General features: G+C 39.0%; 1 protein-coding gene and 1 pseudogene across 1 annotated transcript in view; both read left to right on the top strand.

The window, feature by feature from the left end:
* Window positions 1–274, top strand: part of LOC129356237 (COMM domain-containing protein 7-like) — an 8,052-nt gene extending 7,778 nt beyond the window's left edge. The window contains 1 exon segment of the mRNA XM_055025837.1: window positions 86–274. Within this exon segment, the coding sequence (XP_054881812.1) occupies window positions 86–162 (77 nt within the window). The 3' untranslated portion in view covers window positions 163–274.
* Window positions 275–4,887: 4,613 nt separating this feature from the next.
* The window catches only part of LOC129356253 (nucleolar protein 4-like), a 65,753-nt pseudogene continuing 49,933 nt past the window's right edge, over window positions 4,888–20,707 (top strand).

The following is a 20,707-nucleotide window of genomic DNA, read 5'->3' as shown; positions in this document are numbered from 1 at the left end:
AAATTAGTAGCAACTTTTTCATCATTTTCTTGACAAATATTAATATTTTTCACCTAAATCTGTCTCCTTTTATTGTTTCCTCCAGAACTGACACTTCCTCAGTTTTACAACTTCCTGCATGAGATGGAGAGAGCAAAGGCCAGCATGGAGTGCTTTGCTTGAATTAAACCGTGTGTGTGTCTGTGTGTGTGTCTCTGTGTGTGTGCGTGTGCCAAACATTTGTACTTAATCTGATAATAAGCACAATTAAAAATTAAACAGTTTTGTCAGATTATTCCTTCTGGATTAATGAACAAAATTATATTTTTAAAATGATTAAACTTTACTTATTTAAATAGCGGCAATTCTCAACAAATGTTGTCTTGAAGCAGTTTACAAAAAATAATAAATTCAATCTCTCATTCTGACTGGTCCTAGTTATCAAACAGTAAATTAAGTCCAATTAATTACTGGACTGGAGCCTTGAGTTAAAACTACACAGTGATGGAAAGTTTCCATTACAAATTTGTCTACATTCCACTAGTGTCAAAAAACGCAATTTTACTTATTACATAAGAATCGCAATTAAAATTACACGTGAATAAGTTTGTTAGTTACTAATTACTTGCTGCATCCTCCATCTACTTCCTGTTGACTTCTTCGTGGTTTACGCATATGGCAACTTCCGGGTTTTTGATCGTCTGACACAAAAGCGCTTCCATTGCAGGTTTGTGAAATAAAGCAATTTCGATACTAAGCCCAACTCGTATCGAAAATAAAGTTATTTTTTTATAATTGTTTCGTGTTTCTATTGAGCAAAAGTATTTCTACTAAACGCTAGTAGCGGCTTCTGGCTAGCGGCTTCATGAGATGGAGGTAGTTAAGTACACTGGTAGCAAGCTAGCAGGTTATATTTTTAGTTTTGGCTGTATCGATTGTTTTTTCGAAATTGTTTTTTCCCGTTAAACCTGCAATGGAAACAAAACTTATCTAACGAAGACAACAGGATAGTTGAATTAAGTTATTTTAATAACTTGAGTGATTTTAATTGAGTTTACAATTCAAATACCGACAGTAGCGGAACATAAACCGAGTTTTGCTACATTTGTAAAGAGACCGCAGTGAAAACTAAAGGTTCCGGCTCAGTTTTTCTTTAAATTGTGACTCAAACACATCAGACTCCACCTGAAGCATAAACTGCGGGCCAAGCAGCTTAAAATGAAAACAATGGCTCCATGTGTCAAGGAACCGCCAGCAGCCCAGAGGTGAGTTTCTTGGTTTTGTCTTTAGTTCCTCTTTGTGAGTTTTTTTCCGTTGGCTTTCCTGTCCCAGTGCAGATGATAGACCAGCGGGACAAAGTCCAACCGCAGGCTTCCTCCTGCTGGATGTATAGACACGTTTCCTCCCGATGTATTTGCGCAGTCAGCCATAAAACCCGCTATCTTGGCCGCACACATGCACCTTAAGGAAACGGCCCGTTTATTTAACCTCCATTTTCCTTAATCTGGAGTATTTTGAGTGAAACACCCCAATTCCAGCCAAAGTTGATCACTTTTGTTTGTTTTGCTGATTGATGGATAAATCTGAATAAACGTAAATATATTAAAGATGAAAGGAAGAAGGATAACATGCATTGAAAATAAAAATAATTCTGCAGATCTGACCAGAACCAGAACAAATAGCGCCTGTTTGTGGCCACCAGAGGGCGCCATTGACCTCCGGTTCTGAGATCAGAGCGGAAAATGCAGGAGAAACATTTGATTTAACTCAGTTAATGGAGAGCGTTGCATGTTGGTTGTTTCTAGATGCACTTAAAAAATTATCAGCAACAATTAAAATTATTTAAAGAAAAAAATGGCAGTTAAACATAAATATTTTTAACATTTATAAATGTTACAGTATAAATATTTAATCAGCTTAATACTTAGCCTCAAACTAAATAATTAACTCTAAAGTAAATATTTAATTATCAAGCTAACTATTTAGCTTCAAAACTAAATATTGAGTTAACAAGCCAGTTATTTTTGCTAAAATTAGCCTCAAACTAAACATTTAACTTTAAACAATAATTTAATTAGCATTCTACATGTTTAGTTTATGAAACAAATTTTGCCTTCAAAGTAAATATTTAATTTGAGCTACATTTATAGTTAGCATGCTATATGTTTAGCCCCAAACTAAACTAAGCTAAGCGTTTAGCTTAATTAGCAAGCCTAATATTTAGAATACCAGCTAAGCATTTATTTTTGATCAAAGTATTAAGATCTAAACTAAACATTTAGAGCAACATATACAGCTCTAACCTGAACAAATAGCTTACAAACTAAATATCTAGTTTGCAGTTAAATATTTAGTTTCAGAATTGTTCTAAAAATGTATCTTCATCCAGGCTTGCAGAGTTTGTGTGTTACGTTGTATTTTTACCCCAGGAAAACAGAAAATGTGGTTAGAGATGAATTAAGTTTCGGTGTTTTTACAAACATTCACCTCGTTTATTGTTGAATGATCAAACCTCTCACTGGTTATTATGAAATCTGTGGAAGTGTTGGTGTTGTTGTGTTTGCAGCGGTTTTTATTTTCATCCCACTGCTTTGTTTGGTTTTGTTGCGCGGCTGCATGTCGGTGTGTTTGCAGGTTCGGCGGCTGCGTTCGGGTCCCAGCCAGGAGTCACTGGCAGACCTCTTCACCGACGCCCACACACTCCCTCCAGCTGACTGGCGCCATGGCAACCAGCAGAGCCATCCGGGTCCTGTGTGTGTGTGTGTGTGTGTGTGTGTGTGTGTGTGTGTGTGTGTGTGTGTGTGTGTGTGTGTGTGTGTGTGTGTGTGTGTGAGACCAGGTGTGTCTCATTGGTGCTTTTTTGTGTTCTCCATCGTTTCCCCGGAGAGACACTGATGTGCATCAAGCTCCACATGCATGAGGCAGACGAAGAGCAGATGGTGGCTCTGCGTTCATGTTGCCAATGTGTGCAAATCTTTCTCTGTAATTTGCTAATATCGAACAGAATAAACACAATTTCCCAATTATTGTGTTTCTATTCAGTAAGAAATGTAATTAAAGTCGCATGTGAAAAAGCTTGTTTGAGTCTTGGTTGTCCAAAGTGCGGCTCAGGGGCCATTAGTGGCCATTGGATTGGTTTGTAGCGGTCAAAAATGATCCAGATTTGTCCCGTTGATGCAGATCAAGAATATGTAATATTTTAACAATGTAAAATGTAAAGTACAACAAAGTCTTTCTTTCTATAACTCTGAAATTTCCAAGTTTTTTGTAGATATTTTGAAAATTTCATAGTTTTCTGGTCAATTTTCAACTTTTCAAACTCCTGAATTTGCTTTGTTTTTCTAGCAAATTTCCCAGATAAATCTCAAAATTTCTGATTTGTTTTTAAGCAAATATTTGACTTTTTAAACTCTTAAATTTCCAAGTTTTTTCTTGAAAATCTCAAAATATCAGTCTTTTTTCTAGTAAATATTTGCCTTTGCAAATTTTTTTTTATAGAAAATTTCTGAGCTCAGTCTCAAAAATGTTAATTTTTGTCTAGAAAATGTTCAACTTTTCAAACTACATTTTTTTTCTACAAAATTTCTTTTCACATTTTCAACTTTTGAAACTCACAGATCTGTTTTTTTTCTTGAAAACATCTGAGTTTAATTGAATTATTTTCTGTGAGGCCGTTTGTGCCTCAGACAACGGAAAGCAGAAGGCTGCAGCGAAGATGTTGGATTGTTTTGAAACTTACTTTCACTTCCTGAAGTCGAGTTTATTTTAATCCTGCCGCTGATCGAGTTGCTCTTTTCCTGCCGCCTTTCAGTTTCTCCTTTGAGACGTTTAGACAAAACTTAACGGATCACACTTTGTGGTCGAATGTGTTTCCAAGCAAATGTTTATCCTGGTTTTTACAATGACGATAAAACAGAAGAGGGTTTTATTTTGTCAGAAAATGCATTTTACTTGACGGTGATAGTTTTACTGGTTGGGAAAACACATTTAAAAACGTAACAGTCATCCTAATCCTTATTTGTTCTCTTCATCCTTCTCTTTAAAATCCCTTGAAAATATTCACAGTTTTTTAAATCTTAAATACAAAATGTTTGTTTTCTGAACTGTTTTGGTTCAATTACCACTCAGAGTGTGTTGCTCTGTCATCAGATGATAAACTTTAGCCTGTATGCTCCAGTTAGCATAGCCACCGTTAGCCCAGTTAGCAGCAGCAAGAGGAGAGCAGAGGATCCAGACATAGTAGTAAAAATAGAAAGTAGACTTTGTCCACTACTCATCAGATTATCAATAAATATTTAAAAAGGACATAATCAGATGGTACAATAAGTGGAAATGTTGGTATTTTAATGACCAAAGTAATTCATATGAGTAAAAAAATAATAAAGAATTTTATTCCAATTAAGATTTTTCAATAATAAACTGATGAAACTTTAATACAAACTGCAGGTTTGTATTTTGGTTTTCACTCAGGAGACAGAAAATTAATACATTTCACTGAAGTAAGAGTAGAAATACTTTAATAAAATTACTGAAGTAAAAATAAAAATACTCCTAAAAATAAACCTTTAATTAAGATTAATTGGCTGATAATTATTAGTTGACAATTATCTAATTAGCCGATCAATCATGTTGGACATATTTTTGATTTTTTTTAAAAAAACAACAGGAAGATTAAAATACCTTTGTCCCGAAGTTATGGTCTAAAAATTGTAAATTAAAATTTTTTATTTTTTTTTTCTGAGTAAAACAAAAACCTGTTGCACGTTAAGTTTTTAACATCTGTTTGTCTCTGATTATTTCATGCACTTCCTGATTCTCAGGTCTGGCTGCCGCGTGCGGGTCCCGCCGGACGGTCCGGCTCCGACCCAGTTGGATGTGGACGGTACCAGGATCCGGACCCGCTTCCTGTTCCCACCTCCAGCCCGGCGCAGGGAACCATGAGCGCAGCGGGACGCGAACAGGTGTCCGCCATCAGCTGCAGGAGCACGGCCGAACCGGACCGAACCCGCGGCCCGTTCGGCTCCAGTAGCAGGAGGAAGAGTGGGAGGCGCTGGCTGACGTCCCCCTCGGGACCGGGCCGAGCGAACAGGTGTGTCCCGGTACCAGGCTCCCGAACCGAGCCGGGACTTTCACCGCAGCTGGTGCGTAAATACCAGAGAAGAGGAGGGTCCAAACGGACTGGTCGGAACAAATTCACGGGTTGGATCGTTTTTCAAGGTTTTATTTTTGATATACATATTGCCCGGTGTTGGACGGACTTGCAGTTTTGCCGGAGAAATTCACCAAAAGTGGGTCATCTGGTCATTCCACGATGACAACGAGAAAATCCGCCGGAGCTGCTGGAGACGCGGATCCCATCTCCACCAGCAGCGGCGGTACCGGCACCAGCAGGCTGCCCACCCGGCCCCAGCACAGCCCGGTTCCGGGCGAGGCGCCGGAGATGGACGGGGAATTCCGGGACTGGTGCCTGAAGACGTACGGAGACTCCGGGAAGACCAAGACCGTGACCCGGCGCAAGTACGACAAAATCCTGCAGACGCTGCTGCGGGAGGGCGAGGAGGACGGCGGCCATCATCACATCAACGCCAAGTTCAAATTCTGGGTCAGGTCCAAGGGCTTCCAGGTGGGCCGAACCGGGCCGGACGGACCGGTGCTGTACGTCCCCATCAAGGCAGCGGTTGGTTCCCCTTTCTGTCTCTTTGTCCCATTTCAGGTGTGTGTGTGAGTGTGTGTGTGTTTTCAGATGATGTGGATGAACCGACTGGTTGCCATGGCAGCGGCAAACACCTGTGTCATCAGGGTCCAATTGGACCTGACTGTGTTTGGTTTAGTTTGACAGTAACTAGTTACATTTACTCAAGTATTTTTGGTTGAAGAACTTATTTTAAATGGACTTTCAGGAGTATTTTTACTACTTTTACCTGAGTTATGTTATTATGAAGTATTGCTAAAAGTTCTAGATTTTCTATCCACTGAATGAAAAACCAAACATGTTTTAATCAGTCACCAGACAGACACCTGCAGTTTTCCTTAAAGTTTCTGAACTTTCTTATTGAAAGAAACTGATTTGAAAAATGTTATTTTGCCTGATTTTGTTGGTTTTTATTGCTAATATGAAGTTTTGTCATTGTAGCGGGTAGCTAGCAGTTACGTTTCTACATAGAACCGCAATTTGACATGTCGAAGCTAGCTAGTAGCTGCTAGCTGGCAGCTAGCATCTGTGTCTCCATTGACCATATAACTGCGCAATTTGGCATGTCGAAGCTAGCTAGTTTACACTGAACGCAGCTACTAGCATAAAAATGTGCGATTTTTTTCTGAAGCTAGCTAGTAGCTGCTAACTGGCAGCTAGCATCTGTGTCTCCATTGACCATATAACTGCGCAATTTGGCATGTCGAAGCTAGCTAGTTTACACTGAACGCAGCTACTAGCATAAAAAAGTGCGATTTTTTATTCTGAAGCTAGCTAGTAGCTGCTAGCTGGCAGCTAGCATCTTTTACTCCATTGACCATATAAATGCGTAATTTGACATGTCGAAGCTAGCTTGAAATAATGCCGCCACCTTGTGGTAGCAGTGAGACAACAACAGTCAAACAATCAAAAACAGCAGTCGAGTTTAAACAAATCAGTTTGAAGTAAGCTATTATAGTGAACTTTAACGCTAACAGGAGAGGAAGGTTAAAGAAAACAATAGTTCATTGGATTTTTTTCTTTCTGCTTCTTCTAGCTGTATTTATGTTTCAAATCATCGCAGTGTTTATTCTGTTTTGCTTCTTTATGTGTCACACTGAGAGGGATGTGACCTTCCTGCAGCAACTGTCTATCAGGCAGCCTGTGTGTTTACACTCCAGCGAAGTGTGTGTCTGTCTACACGGCTGGGTGTGAGACATGCTCCATTTATTACTCAGCTGAGACGACGAAAATGCATCCACAGACGTGAAACGAAAACGATGAACAGGCTCCAGACTGAATCACAAATAAAAGCAAAAGCTGAGGAAAATTTACACCTGATCAGAGTTAAACAGTGAGAAAAGGTCAAGAGACAAACAACTGCGCTAACTCTTACAGACGTCAATTCATTCTAACTAGTGGTAGGTTGTATTTATTTCAGTCAATCATTAATTAATTGCATGTTCATCAAGCTATAAACAAGCTAAATCTTTAATTCAACACCCATTTTTGCTGCTAAATTATTGAATATTATATATGAGCTCAACAGAAAACATAAATTGAACTTGATCTATTATTTGGGCAACTCTAAAAATGTGTTTTAGCAGTGCAGTCTGGAGTCGTCTGGCTGCAGTTTGTAACTTTAGGGTTTGTAAAGAGACAGATAATCTGTGAAAAGACCGATCTGCTCCACCTCCTTCCTGAGCTGCCATTCAAGAAATGAGCCGCTCCCAACCACAAACAACCAATCAGAGCTAGGTCTTAACGCTGTCAATCAAGCTCATGAATGCGCTGATAAATGTGCTAATTCCAGAGAAGCATCTTAAAGTTACAGGAAAACCATTTATCTGCCGTCGGCACTATGCTAAGTAGCTGGTGGCTTTTATTAACTTTTATTAAAGTTGCTGCAGTTTTAACGTTGTCAGTAGATCAATATCTGTACTAGTCCAAATATTTACAACAAATTCAAGATCGAGTATCAATGACAATGTACCTGACCTAGAAAGCCGGGTTTATTCAGATCTATTCAGTCTAATTCTATGTTTTGTTCTCAGAGTGACATTATGCTTTTTATTTATTTATTTATTTATTATTATTATTATTATATTATTATTATTATTATTATTATTATTATTATTATTATTATATATTTATTTCCCATTTCAAAAATGGTTTGTTGCAGTTTACTTTTACAAGTTTGACTGAAGTAGTCGATCTATTGTTTCAGTTTCTGTTTATTTTCCTTTAGCTGTTTTATTCCTAACTGACTGAATATAACAAATTAAAGTTGTTTTCCAGTTTCACTGGCAAATTATTTCACTCATAAAAACAAATTTTTCCTAATAATCTGCATGTGAAACTTTTTTTGATCAATATTTAATAATTATCGACTTAAAACTAGCTTCTCTGTCTTACTGAAAAGTTATTCAATGTTTTCTAAGATATTTTTACTGGAAACTAAACCAAAACACTTTGTAAGATTGTTTTTGCAGTGAACACTTTTGATTTTGTGTTTTTTTTTTTTTTTTGCAGTGCTTTCTAAGTTTTGCTTAAAAAACAATAGAAAACTGAACTCATGATTAATTTTAATAGCTTCTCTTCTATTAAAGTTTACGGCTTAAAAAGTGGGATTTCAACTTGGAGGCTGGAGGTAAAAAGCTTCTCCATCAGCTGGTTTTTAGTCTCTAACCTTGACTGGAAGCTGAAATGTTTTTGCTTTTTTTCCTCAATGCTCTCTCTCTCCTCCCCCTCCGTTTCCTGCCGTTGCCATGGCGACGAAGGTGAAAAGAAAATTAACGTGAGCCTTAATTAGACGGCAAGGCTTCAATTACCTCCTCCTCCTGCTCCTCTTCCTCCTCTTCCTCCTCCTCGTCCTCTTCCTCCTCGTCCTCCTCCTCCTCCTCCTCCTCCTCTTCCTCCTCTTCCTCCTCCTCCTCCTCTTCCTCTTCCTCCTCCTCCTCCTTTCTTCTCCTCTTCCTCCTCCTCGTCCTTTCTTCTCCTCCTCCTCCTCCTCTTCCTCCTCTTCCTCCTTTCTCCTCCTCTCCTCCTCCTCCTCTCCTCCTCTCTTTCTCCTCCTCCTCTTCCTCCTCCTCGTCCTTTCTTCTCCTCCTCCTCCTCCTCCTCTTCCTCCTCCTCCTCCTCCTTCTCCTCCTCCTCCTCCTCCTCCTTGTCCTCCTCCTCCTCCTCCTCCTCCTCCTCCTTCTCCTCTCCTCCTCCTCTTCCTCCTCCTCGTCCTCTTCCTCCTCCTCCTCCTCTTCCTCCTCTTCCTTCTCCTCCTCCTCCTCGTCCTCTTCCTCCTCCTCCTCCTCCTCCTTCTCCTCCTCCTCTTCCTCCTCCTCGTCCTCTTCCTCCTCCTCCTCCTCCTTCTCCTGCTCCTCCTTCTCCTCCTTGTCCTCCTCCTCCTCTTCCTCCTCCTTCTCCTCTTCCTCCTCTTCCTCCTCCTTCTCCTCCTCTTCCTCCTCCTTCTCCTCCTTCTCCTCCTCCTCCTCCTCCTTCTCCTCCTCCTCCTCCTCCTCCTCCTCCTCTTCCTCCTCCTCCTCCTCCTCCTCCTCCGACCTTCTCCTTGTTTTGCCGCCGCATCCAAAAGGCAGCGTGGCGAATCACCATGGAGACGGGGGCATCACAGGTCACCGTTAACCCTTTAGGGGTCCAGACCCACAGAACAGAACCAGACTCAGGGAGGGATAAATGTCCTGCACTATTTTTTATTTAAAGTGGCAGTATTATATAAAACTGACATATTTTAAAGCTTTTTTTATTGTATGAAATTATTTTTTGTCATTGAAGTTGCTTTGATCCTCCCATGTTTGAAGAATACTCTAATCTCCATGGCAACCATTCAGCTGGATAAAACGCCTGCTGAGACAAAGCTCCGCCTATTCCCATGAAGCTCCTCCCCCATTCGGCTCCTCCAGACTAGCAGCAGCAGTGAGCCAACACCTGGTCCATTTAGCTGCTAAGAGCGGTTTTAAGTGGCATCATGGAGAAACATTGTCATAATGTCAGAAAGGGTTATAGATTCTTAAAGAGACAGAGGCCCAATTTCAAGGCGTCAGATAAATCTATGATGCAAAGTCAAATGTCTTTTACGTTGTTTTTGTTGTAGGAAACGTTTTTGTAACAACAAAGATGGCAGCTCAGGGAGGAGGTGGAGGAGATCGGTCTTTTCACAGATTATTTGTCTCGTTACCAAACGTCACAACATGGAGACGGATTTAAAGGGGCAGTGTTATGTGCTGAAATAATGGCCATTTTACAGCACAACAAAGTAACTGTTTCCTTCAGTTGTTATAAAATACTGTATATATGAAATATGACTTAAAATAAATATTATTTTGTAATGTATCCCCTTGAAATTGACTACTGTCTCTTTAAAAACATTTCTGGACTTTCATGAAGTCATCCCAACATGGCTCCTTTATTAACCCTTTAACGTTTTTACCAGCGTCGCTTTGCCCCTTTAATGAGTTCACCAGTTCCACCAGACTAGCCAGCAGCAAATTGCTGCTGGAAAAGACAAGAGTGTATTCGCCGGTGAACGTAGATGCTCCCTCATTTGGTTGCTGCCTCATTTTTATATTATTGTAAATACTTTGTAGCTTTACATTTTGTCTTTCACTTTACACATTTAACTAGAACAGCAGCAATTAGCCAGCAGCTAATTGCTGCTGGCTAGTCTGAAGGAGCTCAGAGGGGGAGGAGCTTTCTTCTTGAAGGCGGGACTAGGGCCACCCAGGTGTTTTGGACAGCTGAATGGTTGCCATGGAGATTAAAACTTTTGATTGCATGAAAGAATCAAAGCAAAACTCCAGTTATGGTTTCTAACATGATGTAAAGCTAAAAAAGTTGATTTTACAGGAGATTTTTCCGTCAATAAGTGTAGAAAACACACATTCTGAAGAAGAACTGGTTCCTCTGGAGGATTATTTCACTTATTACTCTGTAGAAAAACATGTTGACGTCCTCATCCAAACACGTTTCTGTTTGGATGAGGACGACGGCCGGCGGTAATGATGGAGGAGGGAGAAGGGGCTCAGTATCGTAGCAACAGGCTGGTTTGGAAATGGACGGGGATGGTGGGTCAGAACCAGAACGAGATGGGAAATGAAAAGCTGACACGCAGTAATTTGTGGAGGTGAAAGCAATCAGAGGGAAGAGAGGAGATCCTTTTTACGAAAAGAACAGAAATGGGTTTTATGTTCTGGTGGTTCTGTAAGGATGGACAGCTGTAAGGTGGAGCGCTCGCTGCTGAAGGTTGTGGGTTTGAAAAAGAAAGACACGTTTCCCTGAGGATGTTGGTTTTCTCAAGGTACTCCTGGTTCACACGGCAAGATTTTAAAATTGTTGGTGCCTGTCGCAGTCGGTTAAGAAAGAAATTAAAACCAACTCAATCATTTCCATTTGCGTAAGTTGTCATTTTTCTCTTTCTCTTGTGGTTTGTTCTGTATTAGCCTAGCAGGAGAAATGACTTGCTGTCTTTTGTCAAAGACAAAAGAAAATCCTACAACTGCTAAAATCTGACGGCTTCTTTTTGTTAACATTTTGTGAAGAAGAAAGTTTTGCTTCAGAAGTTTTTGTGTCATTTCCTTCAATGGTTCTTGGGGCAGCGCCCCCACAGGCGAGCAGAGGAATAGTCAGACCAACCAAACCGAAGTGTTTGGTTGGTTTGACTCAGAAAATTTACTGAACCGAGTCTTTGAAAACACCTTTAGAGTAATCAGACGTCATTGAGAAGGGTCAAAAGTCAATGAAAATCTGTGATCCGTGCTTTAGACCAAATTAATAAATATCTGTGAGTGTTTGCCTGGTCACGTTGTGCGGCGTGTTTGGTTTCCATTGTCTCAGTGCGTCTGACTCTGACCTCTCTGCAGGCACAGTAGAAAGTCTGCGGGGCGTTCTGACTGCCTGCCCTGCTTTAAGACGTCCCTGAAACACAACCTCTCACACAACACCTACATACACACTGTGTGTGTGTGTCTGCTGTCACATATGCTACAGTCCCAGGCCGTGATGAGCCCTGCAACAGGGGAGAAGCAGGGGGAGGCTGCAGTGGTCCGCCATCTTTGTTCCTGTCTGGAAAGGCTTCTAATTTTTCTCTGATTATTTTAGCTTCTGTTGCTAAACTTTGTTGCCATCCGATGCTGCCAGTCAGAAGCTAATTAAGCAGGAAGATGCCAGTCAGATCTCCTAAAGTCAAGGATGAACAGCTATGTGTTTTGGTCCGGCTTCATATTAAGCGTTGGCATCAGGCGTAGTGAAGGACAAACATGCCCTCGCTTTTCATGCATCACCACCAATCTTTATGCGTGCATGTGTGTGTGTGTGTGTGTGTGTGTGTGTGTGTGTGTGTGTGTGTGTGTGTGTGTGTGTGTGTGTGTGTGTGTGTATGGTACTCAGGCTCTCATTTAGCAAGCATTTAGAAAAGGGCAGTGCAGACCCGTTGTACTGTAAATACAAATCAGAAGAAGCACCTTACTCTGTCTGAGGTTACATGTCACCACAACAAAGCATCTCATATTTAGTACCGGGATCAGTGGTTTGCTCCCTGAGAGGTTTGTTTCTGCTCTGCTTAAATGTTTAAGATAATCAAACAAATCAGATTTAACCAGATTTTAGGTCATGGTTTGCAGTAGTTGGTAGCGCTAAACCCTAAAGCACTAATCATAAGTATTAGTTCCACTAAATGTCAAACCTTATCCAGCGGAAAGTTTACAAAACATCCAAGTGAAGTAGCTACTATATGTCCGGAAAAATAATCTAGGAAAAGCTAAGTGGCGACCTCTGAAGGAATCAGATCAAACTGATTGAACTTCAGTTCACTGAGTTTATATGAGATGTTTTACACCAAGATGGACACACACACACACACCTACACACACCTACACACACACCTGCACACACACACACACACACACACACACACACACACACACACACACACACACACACACCTACACACACACCTGCTGTCTGTGTCGCAGCAGACAGGTTCCCTGCTTGTTCTCCGCTGGATGTTTGACCCAGTTTACTCTCTACAGAAACACAACAGGAAGGCCTTCATGACCTTTAACCTCTCATCATCTGTCATCCTAGAAACATGCATATTCTCATGTTTCCCACACGGATCCTATTACGGTTAAACATGACTTGAATCTCACATGAATGAATAAATTCTCAAAGATTTCTGAACATCCTGTGTGAACATTCTGGACTTTGATGGGATTTTCTAGAGACACTGATGTTAATTTTGTATCTTATTTGTTTTATTTCTTTAATTTACAGTTAAAAATGTTGATAAAAAAATCTTATATTCTCTCAAAAGTCAATTCATATCACCTGAATTTTATGGCATGAAAATAAAGTTTATTCAATTTTCAATGTTTTTTTTTTAAAGCTTTGTTTCGTCAACAGATGTGAGAATTTTCAGATTCATCTGTCAAATTATAAAATCTTTACTTATTCGCTTAAGCACTTTTTGGAATCGCTAACTAAGAAGCTAGTTGCGTTTGTCATAAACAGTACCGCTAATGCTAGGCGCTATACCAAGAAGGTAGTTAGCAGAAGCTAATCCTACAGCGATAGATTCCATCATGTTGATGCCAGACGTGTCAATGAGAATATTGTTTAATGCCCTCCAGCAAGTTTGGTCAGCTGGTTTTTCTGCTGTACAATGGCTGCTGGAAAAGACAAGAGTGTATTCGCCGGTGAACGTAGATGCTCCCTCATTTGGTTGCTGCCTCATTTTTATATTATTGTAAATACTTTGTAGCTTTACATTTTGTCTTTCACTTTACACATTTAACTAGAACTGAGAGTCTCTATTTTTGGCTCTTCTCCACTCAGTAACGGCATCCACGCCGAAGCTTGTAGTTGCTGATGTTGTGGTCGGGGTCCAGCTGGTTTTTCTGGTGAACCCAGATGTTTTCTCCGTAGTGTGTTCCAGCTGGCTCTGCTTTCTGGATATCGTTTTAAAGTCTGTCCTCTTCCTGTCCCCAGTGTGCAGACGGCGTGTCGGCCGGAGAACAGTCCCTGAAGCGGGTGGCGGTGGTGGAGGATTTCTTTGATATAATTTACGCCATGCACGTGGAGATCGGCCCAGATCCGGGAAAAACTCCCAAACACGCCGGCCAGAAGAAGACCTACAAAGCCGTGAGTATTTCTCACCTGAGTGATGATTTCTCTCCCGCAGATCTGAAGCTGAACCAACGTTTTGCTCTGTTTGCTCCCAATTGTCTTTAAAAGTTTCTGCTGGGAAGAAAATGGATTACAAACTTATTTTATTAGTTTTCTCCATTAACTAAATGAAACATGGAGAGATAGGTTTTATTAATTTAGTGCAGCGTCACAGCAAAGGGAAAATAACGCAGAAAAACCATTGAAGAACAACTCATAATCACTCCTATTCTTACCATATGCCTAAAACAAACAGTCAGCTGTGTTTCCCTCAGACAGCTGCTCATGCTGCCCTCTGCTGGGCAAAACATGAACCTACAGCTCCAATAAACTCATTGCTTCCTTTTCATAACTTTTCGACAAATTATTATCTTACTTTTTTTCCACATATATTCTGTTTATTTTAGATACGTTCAAATAAATAACTGACACTATAAACAATTAAGTTATTTACATTCTCATAAAAATGTAAATAATGTAACATAAAAGAACATAAGAAATTATCTTCATCAACAATTTATTTAATATTGTATAATTATAATGAAAGAGAAAGAAAGAGATCTGTGTAGCAGTTTTGGGGAGTTTTTTTCCTTTATTTATTTTCTGTCTAGAGTGACTCCAGTGCACTGCTAAAATTATCTGCCTCTGCAGGTTTGTGATTTGTCACTTTTAAACACATATATTTTTATAAACTGAAGCGAAAGTTTGTCTCGTTTTGCTGTTTGTCTGGAAATCTCTGCATTTTCCAGAGAGGAGAGTGAAAATGCACTGCAAAAACATAAAACCTTACAAAGTATCTTTAGTCTAGTTTCTACTAAAAGGATCTCAGAAAGCTTGAAAAAAGTCAAAACTAACTTGTAAGTAACATTTCAACAAAATATAAGAGTTCATTTTAAGTCATTAATTTCTTTATAAAATAGTTTTAATTCCATTGCCAGATTATTTCACTTATCACAAAACATTTTTCCCATATTGTAAGTAAATATTCAGCAGATAGAAGTAGTTTTTTTATTATTATTATTAAAGAATTATTGATGTAAAACAAGCTCCTATATTTAACCTAAAAAGTTGAGAGTTAGTTTGTCTTCTTGCAAGATCAGTAAGATATTTGCACTACAATCCAGATAAAATGCTTGTATGATTTTGTGTTTTTGCAGTGTACTAACAGAAAGTTGCAGGCGTCTCTGTGTGCAAACTAAATCAAATTCTTCGCCATCTCTGTTTGCATCTGGCCCAAACTGCATCCTGACTGGACATTTCCTACTTGTATTTCTGTCTTTCTGGGTTCATTTTTGTGTGAAAACAACTCAAATCCTGTAAAGTTTGGATGTTTTTCCATCAACATGAAACTCAACTTTTCTTTATTTTTGCCTCAGATTGCTGAGACGTACGCCTTTCTGCCCCGGGAGGCTGTGACTCGCTTCCTGATGAGCTGCGGTGAATGTCAGAAGAGGATGCACATCAGTACCACCGGACAGGATTACAAAGGTACACACACACACACACACACACACACACACACACACACACCCACACACACACACACACACACACACACACACACACACACACACACACACACACACACACACACACACACAGAGAGAGAGAGAGAAAGTCACTGCCGCTTCAGAAATGAAGAAACTTTACAAAATATTTAATCTGTTTTCTGTTCCACACTGAAATATGTAACATTTTCTTTAGATGTGCAGATCTGACTGCGAGGTGTCGTGTTAACCAGTTTGTAGAATCAGAAGTAGGTACGACATGGAGTCATGATTGGGTGACTAATTAATACAAATGATGCAAAGAGATTTGTTGATACTGCTATTTATTACAGTGGCAATAATAATAATAATAATAATTATGATAATACCAAAATAAATAAATAAATAAAGTTCTCAAAAGAAACAGAAAAGAGAAAACAAACCAACAAAACAATTATAACAATAATCAGTGACACTTCAAACCTCCACAAAAGGTCCAAAAATGAAGGGAGAATAATTATTGTCCCTTTTTAATACTCCTTAGAGTCTGTTCAGTTCCTATGTGGAAAGTGTAGTTCTGTTTTCCTACCACCAGTTTCAGTAGCTCGGATGCTAATGCTAACAACGCTGCTGCTGTTAGCGCAACATGGACACATGAATATTCTGTTCAACGTCCAATCAGATCGTTCTGAAGGATAAATTAACCCCCGATGAGGCGAAAGACATGAGCTCGTCCGCCATTGTTCATGTCTGCGTCAGATTTACAGGCCCACCAGAAACGCGTCATTATAAAGGTTCCCGGTTTGTTTGTACAAAATAATAAAATTTGACACAATTCATCATATTTTTAACGCATTAAAATTATGTAATTATGAGAACATCAATCCATTAAAAAAAAAAAAAACAGAAATTTGTAGAAAAACTTTTTTAGTTTCAAAAGTTAAAAAAAGCATTTTTTTTTCCAGAAATTTTTTTAGATTAATCTTCAAACTTGTCACAAATTTGACTTTTTGGGTTGGTTAGAAAATAAATTTTCACTTTTTGCCCGTTTTTGTTCTAACTGCAGCGACTCCAACACGCCGTCGTAATTATGCGTCTGTCTGTGATTTGTATCACTTTCATTTACCGCTAAAACTTGACGCTGCTCCATTTTACAGCAGAGCGTGCCGGATTGTCTGGTGGCTCCAGTCGAGTTTCTGAGTAGATGTGAAGCGGGGAATCTGGTTTTATATTTTATCACTCAGCCTCATTGGAGCGACTCATTTTTCAGAGATTTTCTTCTCTAAACTCACCTGTCTCTGGTGGTTCTCCCTCTTTTTTCCATTTTTTTGTCCCTGAATCCTGAATTTGGCCTCCAGCAACTCTTTGTGTGTTTTTCCCGTTTCTCTCTTCCTCCCTCCTGTCATTATCTCCCTCCATCCCGCCATGCATCCTTATCCCTCATTAGATAAAGGAGTCATTGGAGTGTCCCGTCTCTCTCCTCAATTAGCCTAATTAATGGCTTTAACAATGAAAATGGCCCAGAAAACAGGATCATTTTTCACTGGGTCAGAGCGACACACGGTATGGGGACAAAATCACAGAAAAAAAAAAAACTCCAGAGCAATTTAACAAAGAATTAGTTTGTATTTCTGATGTTGTTTTGGTTTGGAGTTCATAAGAGTTAAGGCAAAAATAAAATATCTGAGTTTTCTGAGTTTTTTTTCCAATTTTTTCTTTTGCTCAGTTTCTTTTTTACAGTAGAAATGTCGGAAAATATTTCAATTATTCCTTCTTTTACTTGAATGATGGAGTACTGGCACCGGACTACAAGAATTTCTGTTTAATTACAAGAATATGGTCGGAATATTAGCAGGAAAAAGATACAATTTTACCAGAAAAACGTCTGAAAATTGCAAGAAAAAGGTTGTTTTAATGAGAAAAAAGCTTTTGAGTAGTCAGGAACTGAAGTTCAATCGGTTTGGTTCACTATTAGAAATAAACGTTTCCACTATTCCAAAGTTACGGAGCTGATAATAATTTGACGGCAATTTGCTAAAAATATTTATATTAAGTAGAAGTAGTAACATTATTCACTTTAGATTTATAATTTATTTGTGATAGTTCTTGTAAGTTGGGATTTTTTTCTTGTATTATTTTCATGCTTTTGTCCTGTGACTTTTTTCTTGTAATTAAAACTAAAAACTTTTTGCTCAACTGTTGTATTTCGTTGTAGAGTTGGTGCAAAAAAAACAAATCATAAAATCAATCAAATTGATTTTTTCACCCTGTGCTCGTCAGAATCAGTTTATATCTGCAATAATCAGTGCGTTTTCAAAAACGCACACTGTGTCACTCAGACAGGGAGCAGCTAATCATCTCAAACGCTGTGGGGGGTTCACACACGAGCACACAGTCGTGTTTTCATCACTTGTGGGGACTTCACATTGACTTCCATTAATTTTTACAGCCTAACCCTTAGCTTAACTTTTACCCTAACCTACCCATCACATACTTAACCACTAACCCAAAAACAACAATTTCCCTCATGGGAATCAAGAAAGTGTCCCCCCAAGAACCAATGGTCCCCATAACCCCACATTGCAGACAGACGTAGGTTCCCATAAAGATATAAAAACCTGGCACACACACACACTCCTCTCTATGCAGAGGGTCTTTCTGTAAAGTTCAGCTGTGAATTATTAAAAGCCATTAATTGGAGCGGACTGGTTCTGGTTAATTGGTATCGGCATCAGCGGGTCGGACCGCAGGAACAATACCATCAAATGGATGAAGAACAAGACGTTCTGCCACTTTGTAATTTAAATAAACTGATGGTACTTATTCAGCAACATAAAGGAATTATGGACAAAAGTTTAAAATTTGATAAAAATTTAGACTATTTTCAAATTTTCTTCAAAATAACTTTGTAATTTCTGAGCTCCAGAAGTTGAATATTTGCGACAAAAGACTCAGACATTTTGACATAAATTTTTTATTTAAATTAACAGAAAATCTTTGAGCTCAAAGTCAAATGTTGGAAAGAAAAAACTCAGATATTTTGATTAATTTCTTTCGTTCAAAAGGCCAAAATTGAGGAATTATTGACTTAAAGCAATCTCCTACTTCTTAGTTTTTTCTTATTTCAAGTGTACTAACATATTTGTAGTAGAAACTAGACTAAAAATACTTGGTAAGATTTTCTGTTTTTGCAGTGTGGAGTCTGGTTTTGCACAGCTACATCCAGAAATTAAATAACTCCTAAAACAAGTCAGAAAAATCTTAATCCGCTGTTTCAAAAGTCCTTTTATTACATGAAGTGACAAAACAATAAGTAGATTGGAAAATTAAAGTTCACAGGAGAGTAGATTGTTGTCCTTCATCTTTTGCTTCAGTCCTGTTTTTCTGCTTCATGCTGTTTAGTTCCGCGTCCTGAGCAGCTGTTTGGTTTCTCTCTTTTAATTTTCTGTGTTTTCCCACCAGAGAACGACAGACCCAGCTCTCTGGTTTCAGACGTCATCGACTTCAACGTTCCTCTCACCACCACCTACATGAAGCAGATGAAGCTGCACTTCCTCAACAACAGCAACAACAACAAGGTGGGTTCTGGTTCCCTGCAGCCCGCCGGCAGCGGTTCTGGTTGGGGCCAATCAGAGAGCAGGTCAGAGGTCAGGGAAGTTTCTCCGTCCACTCAGGGATTGTTAGTGACAGATGAGCGGGAGGAAACCAGGAAGAAACTAAACTCCTGCTGGTTTAAAGAAGGAGAAGACAAACCCGTGTTTTACTCAACCAGAATTAGTTTTAGTATTTTATTTCTCTCTCATAAACACAAAGTTTACAGGACGTGAGATAAATTATTGGAAAACTGATGTTGGTTTGTTTGTTTTTGTTGCAAATGTTCAGATACCAAAGGATGAATTTAGGAACAGAAATTAACATCAGTCAGCAAGATAAATATTTAACCTCAAACTAAATGTTTAACTGCAAATGGAATATTTGACTTTTAGATAAACGTTTAAAGTAGAGCTAAATACAAAGATAGCCAACCTTAAACTAAATATTTGGCGCTATACCAAGTACTTAGTTAGCAATATAAATATGTAGTTATCAAGCTATATACTTAGCCACAATCTAAATATTTAACTCCAGGCTAAATATTTTGTTTACCAAGCTAAGAATGTGACTTCAAACTAAGTGTTTAGCTCTAAACTAACTATATACTAAGCAAGCTAAATATTTAGATTATAGCCAAATATGTAGTTAGCAAGTTGCATTCTTGGCCTCAAACTAAATATTTAGCTTAAAGGTCAGTATTTAGTTAGGAAGACAAATATTTAGTTCAGAACTAAATATGTAGCTTAGAAGCTAATATATAACATAAAACTAAATAAATGCAAACAAGCACTTTTTTAACTCTAAACTAAATAGTTAATGTTCAAACTAAGTATTTAGCCTGAAACTAAATAGTTAATTTTAAACTAAATACTTAGTTAATAGACAGTGTATATCCCTGAGCTGTGAGTATTATAACAGATTTTCCATGGGAAAAATTATTAATGAAATAAACTGCCAATGGAACTGGCACTTTCAATCAATATTAAGGAATTATTGACCTAAAATAAGCTCCTGTCTTGCTGAAAAGTTATTTTTAAGTTATTTTTGTTTTATTTAAAGTGAACCAAGACATTTGCAATAGGAACAAGACAAAAATACTTGCTCAGATTTTGTGTTTTGTTCTATTTTTGGGTAAAAAAACAGAAGTTTTCTGTTTGAAAAAGCAATGTTGTAATGTTACAACAATTACTGTGGTTAAAATCACAGCAGACTGCTGTCTCAATAAATCACCAGATAAAATGGCATCCATGCTGGTGATGCGTGGAACTGAACCGTATCTTTCTGAGCCGTTTGCTCTCCGTCTCATTATTAAACCGAAATCGGTGACGGTTAAACACTGAAGCTGGACTCCATGTTGGGGAGGGCAGAGCTGCTGTCGTTTCCTGCGCCGCTCTTCATGGCTATCGGCGCACTGCACACACACTCGCTTCGGTCGCCGTGTGTGTTGGCGTGTTGGAGCCGTGGTGTCGTACAGGGGAAGCGAGGGTTGAGCTCTTTCCAATTAAGCGAAGCCTCTGAGCGTCGAGTTAATTAGTCGAGGAGAGAGATGAACAGCGAAGTGCCAATTTACTCTGGAATGCCGATACGTCTTTCTGTCTGCATGTCTCACACACACAAACACACACATAACACATAAAATGTGTCTAAAATAGTGCTAGAATCCTCCCCTTAAATTTCCATCTCTCAATAAACAGTTTGACCTGAAATCTCACCTGAACCACCTGAGCCGAGTCGGATGTTTGATAAACTGAACATGTTGCTGCTGAAGGGTTCTGGATCACCGGTCTGATTTACAGAGAGAAGC

Source organism: Poeciliopsis prolifica, unplaced genomic scaffold (assembly GCF_027474105.1).
Source record: "Poeciliopsis prolifica strain line A6 unplaced genomic scaffold, Auburn_PproV2 SCAFFOLD162, whole genome shotgun sequence".
Lineage (NCBI taxonomy): Eukaryota > Metazoa > Chordata > Actinopteri > Cyprinodontiformes > Poeciliidae > Poeciliopsis > Poeciliopsis prolifica.
The sequence above is the reverse complement of the archived record's forward strand: the minus strand, read 5'-3'. Positions and strand labels throughout refer to the sequence as shown.